At 42.9% G+C, this 21,006-nt stretch overlaps 2 pseudogenes and 1 gene segment (V, D, J or C); all 3 read left to right on the forward strand.

Moving 5' to 3' along the window:
• The first annotated feature begins 162 nt into the window (after positions 1-162).
• LOC129041517 (T cell receptor gamma variable 8-like) lies at positions 163-733 on the forward strand (annotated as a pseudogene).
• A 4,801-nt stretch (positions 734-5,534) lies between these two features.
• LOC129041518 (uncharacterized) lies at positions 5,535-10,328 on the forward strand (annotated as a pseudogene).
• A 137-nt stretch (positions 10,329-10,465) lies between these two features.
• LOC129041519 (T cell receptor gamma variable 8-like) lies at positions 10,466-11,311 on the forward strand. The segment is given in 2 exon segments: positions 10,466-10,595; positions 10,721-11,311. Coding segments are annotated over 2 exon segments (634 nt in total).
• Positions 11,312-21,006: the final 9,695 nt, after the last annotated feature.

Below are 21,006 nucleotides of genomic sequence, written 5' to 3' on the forward strand. Positions count from 1 at the left end.
ATCTTCAGTCAATTCTCCCTGCCTCTGACTCAGGAAGACCAGCTTGCCCCACTGTCTTCTGTGCTAGGGATCACTTCCTTGTTGAGTGGGACCTGAGTTTTGACAGGGTCTGCTGCTCCTCTTCATCTGGGCCCTTTCTTCCAAGACCCCAGAGAGGAAGGCATGAGGTAGGCCCTAGCCCTGCTTCTAGCTTTCCTGCCTCTTGGTAAGTGTGCTGCCTACAGAGAGGCCCACAGGTTGGGTTTTGTTTTGGTTTTGTCTTCTTTGGCAAGGGGCGCCACACTAAGGAATACCTCATTATATTTTATGTTGTTCCTACTGCAGCCAGTCAGATATCTACTAACCTGGAAGCGAGAATAAAGTCAGGCACCAGGCAGACGGGGTCATCTGCTGTAATCACCTGTGATCTTCCTATAGAAAATGCCTTCTACATCCACTGGTACCTACACCAGGAAGGGAAGGCCCCACAGCATCTTCTGTACTATGACGTCTGCAACTCCAGGGATGTGTTGGAATCAGGAGTCAGTCAGGAAAGCATGATGCTTACGGAAGTAGAAGGATAAGCCGGAAATTTATCCCTCCAAAACTAAATGAAAATGTCTCTGGGGTCTATTACTGTGCCACCTGGGACAGGCAGAGTGATTCAGACCTGCCCTACACCACACTGAAAATCTGTCTTGTGGCTGCTTCTGGTACACAAGAGAGAGCCGCCCCCTCTCATTTCCTGCCCTGAATTTACTGTATTCTGTACAAAGAAAAACACAGCTTAACTCCTGATCTCCCCCCTAATATTACACTCTCCTGGCAGCAGCTGCACCCTGTTCCCCACCTCCCCCAGGACTTTCCTGAAGACTAAGCTGCCATCTCAGCTAAGCCTGAGCTAAGCAGCCTGGCTGAGAGCAAGGTTTTCTCAGCCCTCTTAGGACATGGGGGAGGCCCACTCACTCTGTTTCTTAGGGTCTAGCTGTGAAGCGAGATATTTTGGACAGCAAATGGGAAGGGTATTTATACTGAATCATGCATCCAATCATGGTCCAGAGATCGCAGCTGAGAGTGCTGCTTACTCCTTAAGTCTATAACAATATGGGCAATATTATAATTACCACTAAAACACTAGGCCTAGATATGCAGTTAAACACTCTCTCCCTCTGCCCTCCCTTTTATTCTCTCTCCTTTCTTACTTCCTTGCTTGCTTTTATTATTTTTTCTTCCCTCCCTCCCTCCCTCCCTCACTCCCTCCCTTCCTTCCTTCCTTTTTTCATTTCTTCCTTCCTTGCTTTTCTCTCTCTTTCTTTCCTTTTTGGGTACATAATCCGAATATTTTTTCAACAAAATCATTTGAAATAATTTTTCTCTACATGTTCATGCCAACATGGATATAGCTAGTTTATTTGTTCAGTTTTCATTTTTAAATTTTAGACATTTGTTGTATTATTTTGTTTTGTTTCATATTTGTTTTGCATATGTAAAATATTTACATGGAACTAAAGTCATAATTTTAAAGAAGATGCATTTGGAGATTTTAACTTACATTCTAGATTTCTTTTTCTCTCTCTCTTTTTTTTTTTTTTTTTGAGACGGATTCTCAATCTGTCACTCAGGCTGGAGTGCAGTGGAGCAATCTCGTCTCACTGCAACCTCCGCCTCCTGGGTTCAAGAGATTCTCCTGCCTCAGCCTCCCAAGTAGCTGGGATTTCAGGTGCCCGCCAGCACATCCAGCTAATTTTTGTATTTTTGGTAGAGACAGGGTTTCCTCATGTTGGCCTGGCTGGTCTCGAACTCCTGACCTCAGATGATCCCCCTGCGTCAGCCTCCCTAAGTGCTGGGATTACAGTCATGAGCAACCTCACCAGGCCCCATTCTGGATTTCTCTTTCCTCTTCTCTTCCTGACCCTATAGGTAACAATATTTTTACCAGTTCAGTTGAACTTTTTCACTTTTTCTTATTCAGAACAAGTCTTTCAGTATTACAGAAAAGTCTTTTGTTTGTCATAGTGCAGTGTGTATTATTTCTATTTGATTGTTATGTTTATATTTTCATTCTGATAAGGTTTTATACATTTTAATCAATCTTTTATCTTCTGGTGTCTAGATTTTGTGTCTTGCCTCTAAAAGTGCATATACTTCATAAGTACGAATAAAGAAGTCCATATCATTTATTTGAATGCTTTTATTCATAGATTATTTAATGATGGCTTCTCTGATCTATTGGGAATTTTTATACAATAATTACCGTAGTAATAATAATATGCTAATGATAAACACGGGTACTGACATTCTGGTAGTTACTGTACTAATCACATTGCATGTAAGTTTTATTTAATCTTCACAGAAACCCCATTGAGGGGTTAAAGTACCATTGAATATACCAGATGAGAAATAAAGGACTTAACTAACATTCCCTAAGTCATATACTTTATTCGATAGCAATTTCAATCCAAGTGCTGGGGTTCAGAAAATGAGATTTGTTAATTCAATTTGCATTTTCTTACCTCTGTGAATGCTAGCATTACTTAACAACTTTATAGGCCATTTATACTTCTTCTTTTGTCAACTGCCATTTCACACTCTTCACCTATTCTTCTGTTGGGTATTATTTTTTTCTTATTGGTTTGTAAGAATTAATATACCTCATTTTAGAGATATTGATCTTTTATCAAATGTATTGAAAATATTTCTCATGGTTTGCTATTATTTTCAGCACCTTTTGGTGAACTGAACTCTGTGTATTACTTTTAATAAAACCTATCAATTTTTCTAAGGGGCCTATTTTGATATTAGGATCAGAGAGGCAAATCTCACCTACAATATGTGTGCAATTCACCATGGTTAAAGTCTAATGATTTTCTGTTTTCAGTTTTATTACAAGAAAATCTCCATTTGTAGCTGGCGACATAGTAACTTAAGAAGATTTGTTTCTGGCTAGGTGCAGTGGCTCACACCTGTAATCCCAGCACTTTGGGAGGCCGAGGTGGGCGAATCACGAGATCAGGAGATCCAGACCATCCTGGCTAACACGGTGAAACCCCATCTCTACTAAAAATATAAAAAATTAGCCAGGTGTGTTGGCGGGCACCTGTAGTCCCAGCTACTCAGAAGGCTGAGGCAGGAGAATGGCGTGAACCCGGGAGGCGGAGCTTGCAGTGAGCCGAGATTGTGTCACCGCACTCCAGCCTGGGGGACAGAGAGAGACTCCGTCTCAAAAAAAAAAAAAAATTTGGTAAGTCAGTTCCCAAAAGAGAACTTATTACATAATCCAGTAGCTTCTCAAGGATATTAACGTACAACTTTATCATGTGATAAAATATTACATACACGTGGCTGTCTTTCTGGACTTTCCACTGTGTTCCATGAATCTTTTCATTCTAGTGCCAGTATTGCCGTCTCTTCAGCACTGTAGCTTTATAGTTCTTTTGACATTACAGTGGAGTTAGTTTCCTTTATTACTTTTTTGTTTTAAGGGTGTTCTATGCATTGCAATGTAATGGCAAATCTCTCCCTTCTAATTTTTAAACTGTGAGATATCAGTCCCAGCAAGGATTTTCCAGGCTTCAAGGCACCTGAGCTTCCCTCCTTCACAGTGACCCCGAGAACTCAGCTTTCAGAGCTGCTTCTGCGGCAGCCTCATGTCCTCCACGTGTGGTCCACAGGCAGAGGGAGACCAACCAGAGCCCCTCCCTTTCTCATTCCCAGCTGTGATGACAGCAGAAACTGAATTCTCTGAGCTAGGCCAACACCGCAACCGAGAGGGATGTTGTTCTACATCTTATTAGGAATATTTTAAACATGAATCTAAATGTATTTGTTATAGAGGAGGTGAATATCTGTGTATACACTACTGAATGTTCCCAATTATTTTACTCTACTTGTTTTATCACCCATATCTTCATCTATGAATCCAGGTACACTGCAGATATCAGCCTGCTTTCCAAGGGTAGAGTTGCCAAATAAAATACGCAATACCCAGGTAAATTGGAAGTTCAGATAAATAACAAATAAGTTTTCAGTTCAAGTATGTACCACATATTGCATATGGCACTGCACCTGTACTTTTTTTTTTTTTTTTTTTTGAGACGGAGTCTCACTCTGTCGCCCAGGCTGGAGTGCAATGGCACAATCTTGGCTCACTGCAAGCTCCACCTCCCAGGTTCACGACATTCTCCTGCCTCAGCCTCCTGAGTAGCTGGGACTACAGGTGCCTGCCACCACGCCTGGCTAATTTTTTTGTATTTTTAGTAGAGATGGGGTTTCACTGTGTTAGCCAGGATGGTCTCGATCTCCTGACCTCATGATCTGCCCACCTCGGCCTCCCAAAGTGCTGGGAATACAGGCGTGAGCCAATCTCACACTCCTACTTGATGTGGCCTTTTTACTTAAGAATGAACAGAAATCCTCTAACAAAGAGGTTACAAACGCAAGGTCACACACACCCCCTCCCCACCCCCACACACCCATTTACCATTGAGGAGAGTCCATGGCCGACCAACATACCTGATTCTCACTCCTGTTGAGAGGAGGGGCCAGCTGGGCTTCCTGGGTCGAGTAGGGGCTCAGCAAGCTGTGAAACGCACTCATTTCCTGCATCACGATTTACTTCGGTCCTGGATGAATAATACTGAAGACATGCTTAAAATATTCCGAACACCAGGATTTGTGCATGTGTTTTCTTCCCCATGAAAGCTATGAATAGCGAAAATCTTGCTGTAAAGTTTCCGTGTGTTCTCTCTCCCTCTCTTCCTTCCCCCTGCCCAAAAACTAAAGTAAAATAATGTTAACTGCCCATTTTTCTGTGACCAGCGGACCTTATCTATACTCCCAATTCCAATTCCTTGTAAACATACTTTGTAAAGTCCGTGAGATCCCGTCTCCTTTGCCATGCCGCTGCAAGGTCATAAAGTAGATAAAACCTAAGTTGCAATTCCGGTTTTCCTCAAGACCTAAGACATGTTACAAATGGTTGATTGCCTTTGTTTCTCGCTTTGGTAACATCTTCCCGCCTCAGGTATTTCCCGCCTTAAAGAGTTTAAAAGGCAATCCTATAATCTAACTCTGGCTACCCATTCTGGACCCCTTCCATGCTGTGGAAGCTTTGTACTTTCACTCTGCTCAACAAAGCCTACAGCTTTTTCTCTCTCTCAGTCCGTGTCTCTATCACTCACTGCAGTCAGCCGCCACACCAATTCTATGGCGTGGCTAGGCAAGAACCTTAGGTGTTACACTGTTAATAAAGCAGGTTCAGGCCTTCTCAGAGTGGCCCTGGGTATTTGCCTCCAAGTGTCCTTGCAAATGTGAAAAGGAAGGCAGTTGAAAGCCCAAATCAAGCTTCCTGACAGGACAAGGCCCTGGAAGCAGCATCAACTGCTGAAACTCTGAAGGGCAGGGTGTGAGCCTGCTGTGGACTGCCCCGTCCTATGGCCCTGGCCAGCTGGCGCCGGGGTCAGCTTCCCCCACATCTGCACTCCCTCTGCGGGAGGCCTGAGCTCTCCATGCCCCTGGCTCTCTCCTGCAGAGGGCCTGCTCTCTGCTGCCACAAGATGGCGCTGGAGAAGGGGCCTGAGCAGAGAGGCAGGAGCTCCTCTGCAGGTCCTCCCAGGCACCACCCCTCTGGGAAGAAGGCTGGGGAGTCCCCTAAGACAGATCCTCCATCACTTCTCCCTGCCTGTGACTCAGGAAGACCAGCTCCTCCTACTGCCTTCTGTGCTAGGGATCACTTCCTGGTTGAATGGGACCTGAGTTTTGAAAGGGTCTTCTGCTCCTCTTCATCTGGGCCCTTTCCTTCCAAGACCCCAGAGAGGAAGGCAAGCAGTGGGCCCTAGCCCTGCTTCTAGCTTTCCTGCCTCTTGGTAAGTGTGCTGCCTACAGAGAGGCTGATGGGTTTTATTTTGTTCTGTTTTGTTTTCTTATTTTGCAAGGGGTGCCGTACTAAGGAGTTCCTCATTATATTTTGTGCTGTTCCCATTGCAGCCAGTCAGAAATCTTCCAACTTGCAAGGGAGAAGGAAGTCAGTCACCAGGCCGACTGGGTCATCTGCCATAATCACTTGTGATCTTACTGTAATAAATACGTTCTACATCCACTGGTACCTGCACCAGGCGGGGAAGGCCCCACAGCGTCTTCTGTACTATGACCCCTACTATTCCAGGGATGTGTTGGAATCAAGAATCAGTCCAGGAAAGTATTTTACTTATGCAAGCATGAGGAGGAGCTGGAAATTGATACTGCAAAATCTAATTGAAAATGATTCTGGATCTATTACTGTGCCACCTGGGACAGGCACAGTGTGATTCAGACCTGCCCTACACCACACTGAAAATCTGCCTTGTGACTGCTTCTGGTACACAAGATAGACCAGCCCCCTCTCATTTGTTGCCACCGAATTTACTGTATTCTGTACAAAGAGAAACACAGAATAACTCCTGATCTCCCCCCTAATATCACACTGTCCTGGCAGCAGCTGCACCCTGTTCCCCACCCCTCCCCCAGGACTTTCCTGAAGACAAGCTGTCATCTCCAGGCCTCAGCCAAGCAGCCTGGCTGAGAGCAAGACTCTCTCAGCTCTCCAAGGACATGGGGGAGGTCCACTCTCTCTGCTTCCTAGGACCAACAGGTACACCTAGGGTCCAACTGTGAAGCGAGATATTTTGGACAGCAAATGGGAAGGATATTTATACTGAATCATATATCTAAAGATCACGGCTGAGAGTGTTGCTTATTCTTTATGTCTATAACAATATAAGCAATAGTATAATGACCACTAAAACACTAAGCCTAGGTATGCAGTTGAACATTCTCTCCCTCTGCTTTCCTTTTTTTCTCTCTCTACTTTCTTGGTTACTTGCTATTTTTCTACACATCCCTTTTTCTGCCCTCCCCTCCCTCCCTCCCTAGCTCCCTCCCTAGCTTGCCTGCCTGCCTGCCTGCCTTCCTTTCTTCCTCCCTCTCTCCTTCCCTTCCTTCCTTTCTTCCTCCCTCTCTTCTTCCCTTCCTTCCTTCCTTTCTTCCTCCCTCCCTCCTTCCCTTCCTTCCTTCCTTCCTTTCTTTCTTCCTCCCTCCCTCCCTTACTTCCTTCTTTTTTTCCTTTCTTCCTTTTCTCTCTCTTTCTTTCTTTTTTGGGCACACAATCAGAATACAGAATCATTCTCTATATGTTCATGCCAACTTTGATACAGCTAGTTTATTCGTTCAGTTTTCATTTTTATATTTTGGAAATCTGTTGTATTATTTTGATTTGTATATGTAAAACCTTTACATGGAACTGAAGTCAAAATTATAAAACAAGATCAATTTAGAGATTTTAGCTTCCATTCTAGGATTCTCTTTTCTCTTCTGTGTCTCACCCTATAGGTAACAATATCTTTATTAGTTCAGTTGAACTTTTTCACTTTTTCTTATTCAGAAGTCTATTGCTATTACAGAAATACATCTTTTGCTTGTCATATGTGCAGTATGCATTATTTCTATTTGAATGGCATATTTATGTTTTTGTTCTGATATTCTGTTTTTATACATTTCAATCAATCTTTTAGTTTCTGGTGTCTGGATTTTGTGTCCTACTTGGAAAAGTGAACATACTTCAGAAGAATGCATAAAGAAATTCATATCATTTCATTAATATTTTATTCATTTATTACTTGATATCATGATCTATCTGGAATTTTTATACAATAATTACTATAGCAATAATAATAATACTGATGATAAATATGGGTACTGACTTTCTGGTAGTTACTGTACTAAGCACATTACATGTATATTTTATTTAATCTTCACAGAAACCTTATCAACGGGTTTCAGTAACATTGAATATAGCAGATGAGAAAGTGAGGGGTTAACTAACATTCCCTAAGTCATATAGTTTAATTTGATAGCAATTTCAATCCAAGCTCTGGGGTTCAGAAAATGAGATTTGTTCATTCAATTTGCATTTTCTTTTTTTTTTTTTTCCCACCCCCTCAATTTGCATTTTCTTATCTTTATGAATACTAGCATTATTTTACAATTTTATAGGCCATTTATACTTCTTCTTTTGTGAATTGCCTTTTCATACTGTTTGCCTATCTTTCTGTTGGGGTATTAATTTTTTCTTATTTGTTTGTAAGAATTAATATACACCATTTTCGAGATATTGATCCTTTATCAAACGTGTTGAAAATATTTCTCATCGTTTGCTATTATTTATTTTCGGCACCTTTTGGTGAACTGAACTTTGTATATTACTTTTAATAAAATCTATCAATTTTTCTAGGGTCTCTATTATGATGTCAGGCTCAGAAAGACCAATGTCACCTACAATTAGTGTGCAATTCATCATCGTTTAAGTCTAATTTCCTGTTTTCAGTTTTATTACAACTAAATCTCTATTTGTACCTTTTAAGTTAGCAACCCAAGAATATTTGTTTCCATATGGTAAGTCAATTCCCAAAGGAGAACATAGTAAATAATCAAGTATTTCCTTGTGGTTATTAACATACAACTTTATGACATGATAAAATATTACATACATGTGGCTCTTTTTCTGGACTTTCCACTGTGTTCCATGAATCTTTTCAGTCTAGTGCTAGTATTGTCCTCTCTTTGTTGTACCTGAGCGAGTTAGAGAAAACGCCACACTTTGAGACAAATCAAGAGTCTGTTTATTTAGTCGGTGGCCAAGAGACGGCTAACGCTCAAAATTCTCTCGGCCCCGAAGAAGGGGCTAGATTTTCTTTTATACTTTGGTTTCGAAAGGGGAGGGGGGTCTAGTTAAAACAATTTTACAGAAATAAAGCAGGCAAAAAGTTAAAAGGATAAATGGTTACAGGAAAGTAAACAGTTCCAGGTGCAGGGGCTTTAAGACTATTACAAGGTGATAGACTCAGGGCTTTGGGAGTTATCAATCAGACGAATTCCTGGGAATTGAGGATATAGCTTGCCACAGTATCTTATCAGTTAATTGCATTCTTGGATATTCTGGGAGTCAGCTTGCACAAGTTAAGTCCTTGAGGAGGGGGCTGCCAGTGAAAGAGCCAAGACGGAGTCTGTCTGGCTCTCTTAGCTAAGGGAGAGTCAATTCAGGTGGAAACAAGGCTAGGTGATTAAAGGAAAAGGGAGTCTAAAAACAGGGTTAGTAAAAACAAGGTTGGGCATTACATCTTCAGCAACGTAGTTTTATAGTTCATTTTATATTCCAGTGGAGATTGTTTCTCTCATTACTTTTTTGTTTTAAGGATTTTCTTTGCATTCTAATGTGATGGCAATTCTCTCCCTTCTCATTTTTAAACCACGAGAGTTCTGTCCCAGGCAGGATTTTCCTGGCTCCAAGGCAGGTGAGCTTCCCTCCTTCACAAGGACCCCAATGACTCAGCTTTCAGAGCTGCTCCTGTGGCAGCCTCAAGTCCTGTACGTGTTGTCGAGAGGCAGAGGGAGACCAACCGGAGCCCCCTGCCTTTCTCATTCCCAGCTGTGATGTCAGCAAAAACTGAACTCTCTGAGCTAGGCCAAAACAACAACCAAGAGGGACGTTGTTCTACATTTTATGAATATCTTAAACATGTGTCCAAACATTTTTTTTTTTACAAAAGTGAAAATCTGTGTATGCACTACTGAATTTTCACAATTATTTTACTATACTTGTTTTATCACCTGTATCTCCATCTATGAGTCCAGGTCCACTGCAGACATCAGTCAGCTTTCTGAGGATACGGTTGCTAAGTAAAATATGCAATACTCAGGAAATTTGGAAGTTCAGATAAATAAGAAGTTTTTAGCTTAAATATGTCCCAAATATTGCATGACACGGCACCCTGTATTACTTTAAAAAAAAAACCTCACACTTCTACTTGAATGAACAGAAATCCTCTAGTAAAGAGATCACACACACAGGCACACACTCCCAACACACACACACACACAAAAACTCACACAGGATCACACAAACACCCGCCCCACCCCCACACACCGATTTACCTTAGAGGAGAGTCCAAGACCCACCAACATACCTGACCCTCGATCCTGTTAATAAAGCAGGTTCAGGCCTTCTCAGAGTGCCCCTGGGTGTTGCCTCTAGTGTCCTTGCAGATGTGAAAAGGATGGTGGTTTAGGGCCCTAATCAGAAGCTTCTCAGCAGAATGAGGGCCTGGCAGTTGCCTTACCTGCTGAAACTCTGAAGTGCTGGGTGTGAGCCTGCTGTGAGACTGCCCCCTTCAAGGTCTGAGCCTGTTAACTCCAGGGTCAGCTTCCCCCACATCTGCACTCCCTCTGCTGCAGGCCTGAGCTCTCCCTGCCCCGGGCTCTCTTCTGCAGAGGGCCTGCTCTCAGCCGCCACAGAGGGCGCTGGAGAACTGGCCTGAGCAGAGAGGCAGAAACTCCTCTGCAGGTCCTCCCAGGCACCACCCAGAGTCCCCTAAGACAGATCCTCAGTCACTTCTCTCTGCCTGAGACTCAAGAAGACCAGGTCCTCCTACTGTCTTCTGTGCTAGGGATCACTTCCTTGTTGAGTGGGACCTGAGTTTTGAGAGGGTCTTCTGCTCCTCTTCATCTGGTCCCTTACTTCCAAGACCCCAGAGAGGAAGGCATGCTGTTGGCTCTAGCTCTGCTTCTAGCTTTCCTGCCTCCTGGTAAGAGTGCTGCCTACAGAGAGGCTCACAGGTTTTATTTTGTTTCGTTTTGTTTATTTTCTTCTTTTGAAAGGGATACCATACTAAGAAATGCCTCATTATATTTTGTGTTGTTCCCATTGCAGCCAGTCAGAAATCTTCCAACTTGGAAGGGAGAACGAAGTCAGTCACCAGGCCAACTGGGTCATTGGCTGTAATCACTTGTGATCTTCCTGTGGAAGATGCCGCCTACATCCACTGGTACCTACACCAGGAGGGGAAGGCCCCACAGCGTCTTCTGTACTATGACGTCTCCACCTCCAAGGTTGTGTTGGAATCAGGAATCAGTCCAGGAAAGTATCAGACTTATGCAAGCACAAGGAGGAGCTTTAGATTTATACTGGAAAACCTAATTGAACATGACTCTGGGGTCTATTACTGTGCCACCTGGGACAGGCACAGTGATTCAGACCTGCCGTACACCACACTGAAAATCTGCCTTGTGACTACTCCTTGTACACAAGATAGACCAGCCTCATCTCATTTCCTGCCCATGAATTCACTGTATTCTGTACAAAGAGAAACACGGCTTAACTTCTCATCTCTCCCCTAATATCATACTCCCCTGGCAGCAGCTGCACCCTGTTCTCCACCCCACCCTCATGAGTTACCTAAAGACCAAACTACAATCTCCCAGCTGTGTCAGCCAAGCAGCCTGGTTCTTTCAGCTCTTCTAGGGGCTGGTGGAGACCCATTCCACCTGCTTCCTAAGACAGACAAGTTCCTCAAGGATTGATCTGTAGAGGCATTCATTTAGGAGACTATAAGGGAAGACTAGCCGCACTCAAGCATTTATCCAATTATTGTCTATAGGCTGAAATAGTGCTTATTCATTGCTCAGGATAAATGTTGGAATAACAACTTTGCACTTCAGTAAGACATCTAACGTGTATCAAATCTGCTATCTTTTGGACACACTGACATTTTTTTCTACATATCAAATCATGGTACTATTGGTCTGCAGGAGAATGGGTAAAAAAGTGATAGTCATAAGTACACCAACCTGTGGGTCATATCATAGGTTTTCAACCATTTCAAGCATCCGTGCCCTAATGCAAGTATCTGAAGGATCTGACCCTTGCCCTGCAGCACAATTCATTCCATGTCCCCTCTGGATATTAGACTGATAATTTGGATCAGGTCTCAGCATGGGCCATTGAGGAACACTACAGCCCTGCTGAGAGATAAAAAGGATTATCCACTCAAGGAGTTCACACGTCCTGGCCGACATGGAGAACGTGCCTAGAAGCAGACTTGGAGGGTGCTCAGTGGTGGGTTGTGGAATGTAAGCCTGAAGAAGCAGAGTTTAATTATATGGGGGTACTTTCATAATTTAGTGCCCTGACAGGGCTCCTGGTGTTGATCCTTAGACACTCCTGGGATGGCTCCCTGGAAACATGGAGGAAACCTTGGTCGCATGACATGATACGGAGATGTCAGAGCTGCCTGGACACAGTTACAGAGAGAGGCATTAAAAGGCTTCGAGAGGTAGGCATGCTAGAGTGGACTTTTCCACCAAACCTGAGAACTCACTGGATAACTGTATTCCCTGCGAGAGCCCAGAGAACCCTCTGAATTAGGAAGAGAAGGGCATGTTCTGAAATGGGAGGCATCAGTGTTCTTGAGAGTCTTGGTGGAAGATGTGCCCTGTGGGGCAGGGTTGGCTATAGGAGACGCTGTTAAGGAATTAGCTCCCTAGGGTCAATGGAGATGATGTGATTTCAAAATAAGAGTCCAAACGGGCAGAATTAGTTTGAGAAGACATAAAGCCAGAAAAGCAGCCAAGGAGCCCTGCTCTACAGAAATCTGGGGTGACAGCTAATAAACCACAGTGTTCCTAGGGGTAAGGAAATTTGGCTACCACAATGATATTCCACATATGTATTCCGTATGTACATATATGTCTCATATATATATATATATATGTAATTGGAACGTATTAAGAGAAGATGAATGAAAGAATGATGTCAGCTCCTCCTATTCTCCAACTCAGAATCCTTTGAATGAAGGGGAAGACAGATTGCCTTGAGGGAGAACCTTGTAATGTTCTAGCAAGTATATATGGTAGTGATTCTCCGAGCCTTTTCCCCCAAAAGATCGAAGACTACCTGAGAAATTTGTACACCTAGGGAAGGGGAATAACCAGGTCTTTCAAGGCTTTTGGAGACAGCATCTGAGCTAACTTTGATACCAAGAAATGCATACTGTCAACGTGGTCCCCCATTAGAGTGAGGACACATAGAAGCTCCCCCTCTAATGTTAGTTTTAAAGGCCCAAGTCTATCTAAAAGTGCAGTCCCATAGGTGGATGGACTGACTGTGGTCTCTACCCCGTGTCTGAGAATATCAGAGTGGATATGATGAATGGCCATAAAATAAGGATGCTGCCCCCCACCCCCAGATAGTCCAGGCAGGCTTCATTTCTTTATTTCATTTGGAACCCATATGGCTTATTCTCTTTCACTGACTGGAGCTCACACTCTGGCTATTGTAACCTGTCTTAAATCTTTTTCTCTTTAAAATATCTTGACTTTGAGGCAGGTCTTAGAAAATGGCTCTTCCTGTCTCAAAATGCAGTCCTTCATTCTAATTGATGAAGTGGAAGCACATGGCTGGTGTAAAGAATAAGAAACTAATTATAAGCCAGGAAACAGCAGGAGAAGAAAGGGAAGTAACACTTACCATGAAGAATTAATTTCCGTTTAGAAAATATCACAGCTGATGTGTCAAAGGCCCCGGTATGCAGGAATGAGATTAAACAAATGTGGTCATGAGGAAGAGGTTTCTGAATAATGATAGAGAAGCTTGAGTCTACAAGAAATCCAGAGTCCAGAATACTGAAGGGGAGCAGTGCTGGGTTCATGTTTATCTGGTCTTTTGTCTATTGGATCCTCTTTCTTCCAGAACCCTAAACCTTGAATCAGCCTTATAGTCCTGGCTCCTAGAAGAGTGTTTCTCAAAGTGTACTCCATGGACCACCTGGATCAGAAGCATGTGAGGCTTTTAATAATAATAATAAAAAAAAGTACAGGTTCTGGGAAGCACCCAACACAGTAAGACAGAATCTTGGAATGAAGGGTGAAAATGTGCATTTTAAAATAACCTCCAGAGCTGATTCTTATTCAAACTGACTTTTTAAAACTGCTGCACTAGTGACAAGAGATGGAGAGGCTGTCCTGAACCTGACACAGGAAGGTGTTCTAGAAAGCTGCTCACAGGCTCCCTCGCAGCCCACCAAATCCGCCTCACTCTTATCTCCCCCAACCCCTCAAAGCAGCTGCTTTGACAGTTTCTCACATTTTTGCATGATAATTCCACAACTGCAATTCCTTCTGGCTTCCTGTGACCTCAGGCAAGAAAAGGTTGTGTACTAAATGAATCTGCTTTAATTTGCTCTCTTTCTCGGGGATCACACCTTTTTAAGAAAGCCTGTCCCTTACCTTGAAGCATAAACATATTCTCATTTTTATTCTCCCAATACCTTGAGGGTTTTCTTCTGCTTGATCTGCCTTTTGTGCGTGGGGTGGGAGTTGGGTAGGAATCTTAAAGTGGAGAGCCAGTTTCTTCCCAAATTACTGACCTAACCTGTCCTTAACCCCCAGTTCAAGGCCACCTTTGTGATAGTGAAGTTTCCACACGCTCACTCAGCCCCTTCTGCTCTCTCTTCTTCTCTACTGTGCATGTCAGCTTGTACTTTTGCCAGTTTCTCTAAAGACACAACCAGAGGTGGGGTGGCTGTGTGTGCACAACTTCAACTTTACATATGGGGCTGAGTCCCTATGTTGTATATCCTTGTGCAAGAGCACAATCTGTTAATTGCTATAGCTTTTAAAAAAAATTAATAGTTTTTCATAATCAAATTTTCTTGCTTTTTTGTTTTTTCAAAAAAGCATACTTTTATTGAAGAATATACCCCTTATATATATGTACACTTATTTATAACTATGAACCATGAACTAGGATAGAAATGCATTGTGTATATTACAAAACATAACAAAAATAATAGGGGTAGGGAGGTGCGGATGTTGGTCAAAGGATATAAACCTGCAGTTCTATGATGAATCAGTTCTGGACATCTGGAATACAGCATGGTGACTATACTTAGTAATACTATATTGTACACTTGAAGCTTACTGAAAGAGTAAATCTTAAGTGTTCTCACCACACAAACCCAAAGGTAACTATGTGAGATGATGACTGTATTAATTAGCTCGATTTTGGTAACCATTTCACAATGTATACATTTGCCAAAACATTATATTGTATACCTGGAATATATAATTTTATTTATCAATTATACCTCAATAAAGCTGAAAGAGGGGATTACTAATTCCCACAAAATACAGATTTAACAAAAATTTTTATTCAACAAACAGTGCTATGAAGTGGTAAATTGGAAACAAAAGAAATAAAATTTTATCCACAGTCTTCTCATCAAAACCCTTCAGTGGCAGTCCTCTTTCTGGTGTCCCAGTCTTGTCAATTTTGCTAATAACTGTCATCCTGTGAATACCCAATTTATCCTACATGACAAAATGACAAAGTCTGATTAGATGAGTTCTCAGATTCTAGGATCGCCAGAAGAGCACTGTCCTGGGTCGGATAAATCACGTGGAAGATGCAGGGGATGCGTGACTTTAAAGGTCCAGCCCTTAGTCCCTGGATCTTCGTGCAGGGGCCGCCTCAGCCTGGATCTGCTCTTCCTCACCACTGCAGCCTTACCCCACGTTGGCTGAGGTCTGCTTCCACCTGGGCAGCAACTGGATGACATGGGATGAGAGGACACACCTCTCCCTCGCCCAGCATCGCATTTCTCTTTCCCTGGAGATCTGGGATCTTGGTCAGAATCCTTCAAATGCCCCCCGAGGGCTTCAGAGGGCAAGCCCTCCTACACTTTGACTGTGTTTTGCCCAAGATTTCCCGCCTATTATTATTTTAAACATGTGTCTAATTTAGACAAATAGAACCTGTAAGTGCTACATCGAGAAGAGCACAGGCCCACCGAATTGGGAAGACAAGTAGAGGAAAGGAAAGCAAATGTCACCAGACAGAATGTATGGCTGCAGGTTTACAGCAGATTCTATTAAAATCTATGGTTGGGCTGGGTGTGGTGGTTCACCCCTGTAATCTCAGCACTTTGGGAGGCCAAGGCAGGTAGATCACCTGAGGTCAGGAGTTCAAGACCAGCCAGGCCAACATGGCAAAACCCTGTCTCTACCAAAAATACAAAAGTTAGCAAGGCATGGTGGCACGTGCCTGTAATCCCAGCTACTCAGGAGGCTGAGGCAGGAGAAACTCTTGAACCCAGGAGGTGGAAGTTGCAATGAGCAGAGATCGCACCACTGCACTCCAGCCTGAGCTAAAGAGTGAAACCCTGTCTCAAAAAACAAACAAACAAAAAATCTATGATTGGCTGATTGGCTATTGCTAACAACTTTTGAGTCTTTAATGATCAGTAATTGAATTAAAACGGTTAAAACAACAATTGAGAGAAACATAGTTTTGAACACTGACAACACAAAATAACTTATCCATGTAACCAAAAGCTACCTATTTCCCCGAAACTATTGAAATAAACAAACAAAAAAATTAGAAAGCGGAAAGTTTACGAAAATTATTCTCACCAATGAGGTTGTCCAAAAGTCACCAAATTTATTATAGAATAGTAATAACCAAATTTGTGCATGAATCGGTGATGACGTAAGTATCTTGTAAGCATTACTGAAGTTTGTTTTTTTTTCTATTAAATTTACCTTCAAGATATGCCTTCAGGATGAGGCTTTCCACTGCACTTCATTATGCAATGCCATGTTGACTTGGTATATTACCTCAGATGTGACTCTAATATGGTTTGGTTTGTTATGACGAGACTAAAATGAAACATATCACTTTTTTTCCTGTGCATATTGCAACTTATAAGCACAAGGTGCAATTAAATAACCAATTTGAATATTGAAAACATGTAGTTGTTATAATTTTTTCTCTAAAATAATATTTTCTTATTTCTAAAAAAATCTAGAAAATAGAGAAAGATTGAAAACAAATAATTTGCCCATTTCCATTGCTCACTGTCTGTATTTCGCACTTTCTACCTGTCGTTTCCCTGCGTTGACCTTTTCTGACCATAGCTGTCACTTTCTTTCCCATTACCCTGTCCCACCACTGGGCTAAAGGTCTACAGAGGGTATAAATGATAGCCCCAGAATATCCATCTGTCAAAATGTTCTGCTAGCTTTGTATTTGACCACCTTCTCACCAACTCAGCACAACCCTAAGCCCTGCATGTCAGAATGCTGAAAACTGGAATCATGACTTTCAGTTTTTGCCATCGAAGAGAAGCCCAGGAACTGGGTCTGGTCGTGGGAGCCCAGGGACTCACAGCTTCCCTTCCCAAGCCAGACCCCTTTTCTTGCCATGTCCACAACCTTCCCCTCATGGCCATCTCTTTGACTACTCAGGAGGTCCTGGGTGTCATTAGCAAAGCTGAAAATGAACCTTCATTTCAGTAGGAACTCAAGGGTAGGTCTATTTCTCCAAGCCTCTGGCAGGTGCATCCTTCGCTGGCCCTTCCCAATGCACTGTCTTCACCATTTCCAAGGATGCGCCACTGGCAGAGGATGAGCTGGTTCTGCCTCCAGGCCCTCTCTGTCTGCTGGCCTGACTTAGCCTTCTTCCTTTGGAGACACACACACACTCACACACATGCACAAACACACCTGGTTCTTGAAAACTGCATTAGTCCCTATAATTTCTACTTTGTGTGAACCCCAGAGATCATTTACTGGAACCCATCCAGTTTCCAGGTGAAACAACAACACCCCACATTTCTTGAGCATGGTCTATGCGCTGGGACTGTGCTGCATGCTCTGCTCACATTCTCCTGTTTACTCTCCATGTGGCCCTATGACACCTCTCTTTACAGATGAGGAAAAAGAGGTGAAACAACTTGACCAAGACTACACAGCTATCATGTTATTTTAGGGCACTGAAAATCTCCTTCTACTAGGACCTCTGGGTGACATGCTCCAATGCTGGCTCAGATGGTGGGCATGGGTTTTTTTCAGGGATTGCTGTTTTGTGTTTGTCCCTTCCTCTGGAGCAAGCAGCACACTCATTGTTCTCTGCGTATAAGATGGTTACATGAAGCAGGAGCTTTGTCACCAGCCAGGCCTGGCTTCTCTCCCAACTCTGATTCTCTTTAGGTGTTACAGCCTTGGAAAAGCTACTTAAAATAACAGCCTTACTCTTTCATTTCTAAACTGAAGATAACATTTATCCTATAGAGTTATTTTAGGATTTAATAAAGCAATGACCATAAACCAATTAGTGCAGTGCAAGAGTTTCGCCAGTGTCCAACCAATGATTGCTATTATTGCTAATTATACCATCAACATTCTTTAAGCCTTTTTCAGAACTCTAACCATTGGTCATCCCTCCCTTCACCTTGTGGTCAGATTTCTGTCTTTGCTCTGGGACTTCTTTCTTCCTCCCCCATTTCTCTCATCAGTTACCTCCTTGCGCCACCAGGGAAATAGCAGTTCAGGCCCTAAGCTGGTCGCTACCATAACTCAGGAAAGTGTGGCTCAGGTCCACAGTTTGAAACAGGTCACCCTGGGCTCCTCTCCTCCATTCAGGATCAGAGATGTGCTGGGCCACCCTGCCTTCCTTTGGGTCATCCTGTTTCCAGGTCAGTCTCCTACCTAAGGACCTGTGGAGAGGTGGCGAGGCTTTGGGTCATCCCTACCTCACTGCTCTCTCCCTGACTGCTGGCTGGTGGCTCATCAGGCCGGAGCAGCTGCCCCATGTCCTGGGGCACTAGGGAAGCTTGGTCATCCTGCAGTGCGTGGTCCGCACCAGGATCAGCTACATCCGCTGGAACCAGCAGCAGAAGGGCCAGGTCCCTGAGGCACTCCACCAGCTGGCCATGTCCAAGTTGGATGTGCAGTGGGATTCCATCTTGAAAGCAGATAAAATCACAGCCAAGGATGGCAGCAGCTGTACCTTGGCAGTACTGAAGTTGGAGACAGGCATCGGGGGCATGAACTACTGCACTGCCTGGGCCCTGCGCAGCCTTGCACGCTGCCCCAGCCCTGCACAAAAAAAGGACTCTTCCTCCTGATCCAACAAGGCCTTGGGCATTTTCACTCACTCTTGGTCCCTTGGGTTTCCCTGGGGCATAGAAGCAAAAAAGTCCTGTCCCCTGTCCCTCGCCTCCCCATCTATCCTGGAGGTCCCTTCCCCGGTCCCACTACAGATGAGGCTCTCAGCCTGCGCAGACTCAGTGATCTATATCTCATCAAAAGAGGTCTGTTTAAAGATGCTCCAGTTCAGTGTCTCTGAAGCCTTTGCAGGATGACCTGTGCTCCTGAATGCAGGTGCCACTAGCCACCTGTGGCTATTGAGCATGGGAAACATAACAAGTGCAATAGTCCAAGCTGAGATGGGCTGTGTGTCTAAAATCATATTTTGAAGATTTAGTGTTAAAAGTGAAATAACTTTTATAATGATCAAAAGTTGAAATGATTATATTTAGGTATCTTGGACTAAAGCCAACAGCATTAAAACTAATTTTACCTATTTCTCTTTACTTTTTTTAATGCAGCAACTAGAAAAATTTAAGTGTGTGACTCACATTGGTGGCTCATATTTATTTCTATGGGACAGTGCTGTTAGAGAGTGATCATTTAAGAATATGACCATATCCCCTGAGGAATGCACAAATAAAATATTTTGGAAGAGATTTCAAGGGTGGAGGACTTGCTGAGATTTACCACAAAATGGTTGAAAAGCTGAGACTGGAAGCCTACTCCTGTTTCCAGCTTCCAAGCTCTTGGCCCTGGGGCTGATATCATTTTGCAATAGAGTCAGCAATTAGAAGCATAGGAAACATGACTGCCCACTTCTCAGTACTTTCATCCGTGGGCAGGCTGCACAGGAACTGATGTGAGTAGAGAGTCGACATGGCAGTGTGATGCAATACTCCCTGGATGAGACATTTGCCTTCCACTTCTCCTTGAACAGCACCCCAGTGTGGAACACATGTGTATCCCAAGCTTCTCTAGACTTTTGTTCTCCTATCTGACACCTATCTGACAAATGAGGGGGTTTAGCCACATGTCTGCTAAGTTATGTGACTATGATTTTTGTATTAAAGCAAAGCCATACACATAAGATCACTATGCCCACTACCTTCACATAAAGCAGTCTTTTTTAACGTAGAATAAGTGAAAGAAAAAAAAGAAAGCCTGTGTTACTGATCCTCCAGCACCAAACAGGAAACCCCTCTGCTTCTCTATGTGCAGAAAAAAAAGAAGTTCTTTGAAGTCTAAGCTGAATTTAAATGCCTTTTCAAGGGAATGCTTAATACACTGTTGATGAGAATGTAAATTAGAACAACTTCTCTAGAAAGCAGTATGGCAATTTCTCAAAAAACTAAAAATAGAACTACCATTCAATCCAGCAATCCCATGACTGGATACCCACCCAAAGAAAAATAAATCATTATATTAGACTGCATTCATATATTTATTGCAGCACTGTTCATAATAGCAAAAATATGGAATCAACCTAAATGTCCATTAGTGGATGACTGGATAAAGAAAATGTGGTATATATACACAGTGGAGTACTATTCATCCATAATGAATGTGGTATATACACACAATGGAATACTGCTTATCCATACAAAAGAATGAAATCCTGTTGTTTGCAGAAACATGGAGGAAACTGGAGGCCATTATCTAAAGTGAAACAACTCAGAAATAGAAAGACAAATACTGGATGTTCTCACTTATAAATGGGAGCTAAATAATGTGTACAAGTGGACATAGGGTGTGGAACCAGACATTGGAGGCTTGTAAGGGTGGTGGGGGGCAGAAGGAATACAGATGGAAATTAAGTACTTTCACATCACAATGCGTATTATCCATGTGTGGGGTATACTAAAAGCCAAGACTTTACCACTGTGCATTGTATGTGTGTAACAAAATTGCACTTGTACTCCTTAAATTTATACAAATAAAAAACAAAAGCAAACACATTTTCAATGGAAGATTGTGTCAGATTCACCAAAGTTGAAATGAAGGAAAAAATGTTAAGGGCAGCCAGAGAGAAAGGTCGGGTTACCCACAAAGGGAAGCCCATCAGACTAACAGCTGATCTCTCGGCAGAAACTCTATAGGCCAGAAGAGAGTGGGGGCCAATATTCAACATTCTTAAAGAAAAGAATTCTCAACCCAGAATTTCATATCCAGCCAAACTAAGCTTCATAAGTGAAGGAGAAATAAAATACTTTACAGACAAGCAAATGCTGAGAGATTTTGTCACCACCAGGCCTGCCCTAAAAGAGCTCCTGAAGGAAGCACTAAACATGG

Source organism: Pongo pygmaeus, chromosome 6 (assembly GCF_028885625.2).
Source record: "Pongo pygmaeus isolate AG05252 chromosome 6, NHGRI_mPonPyg2-v2.0_pri, whole genome shotgun sequence".
NCBI lineage: Eukaryota > Metazoa > Chordata > Mammalia > Primates > Hominidae > Pongo > Pongo pygmaeus.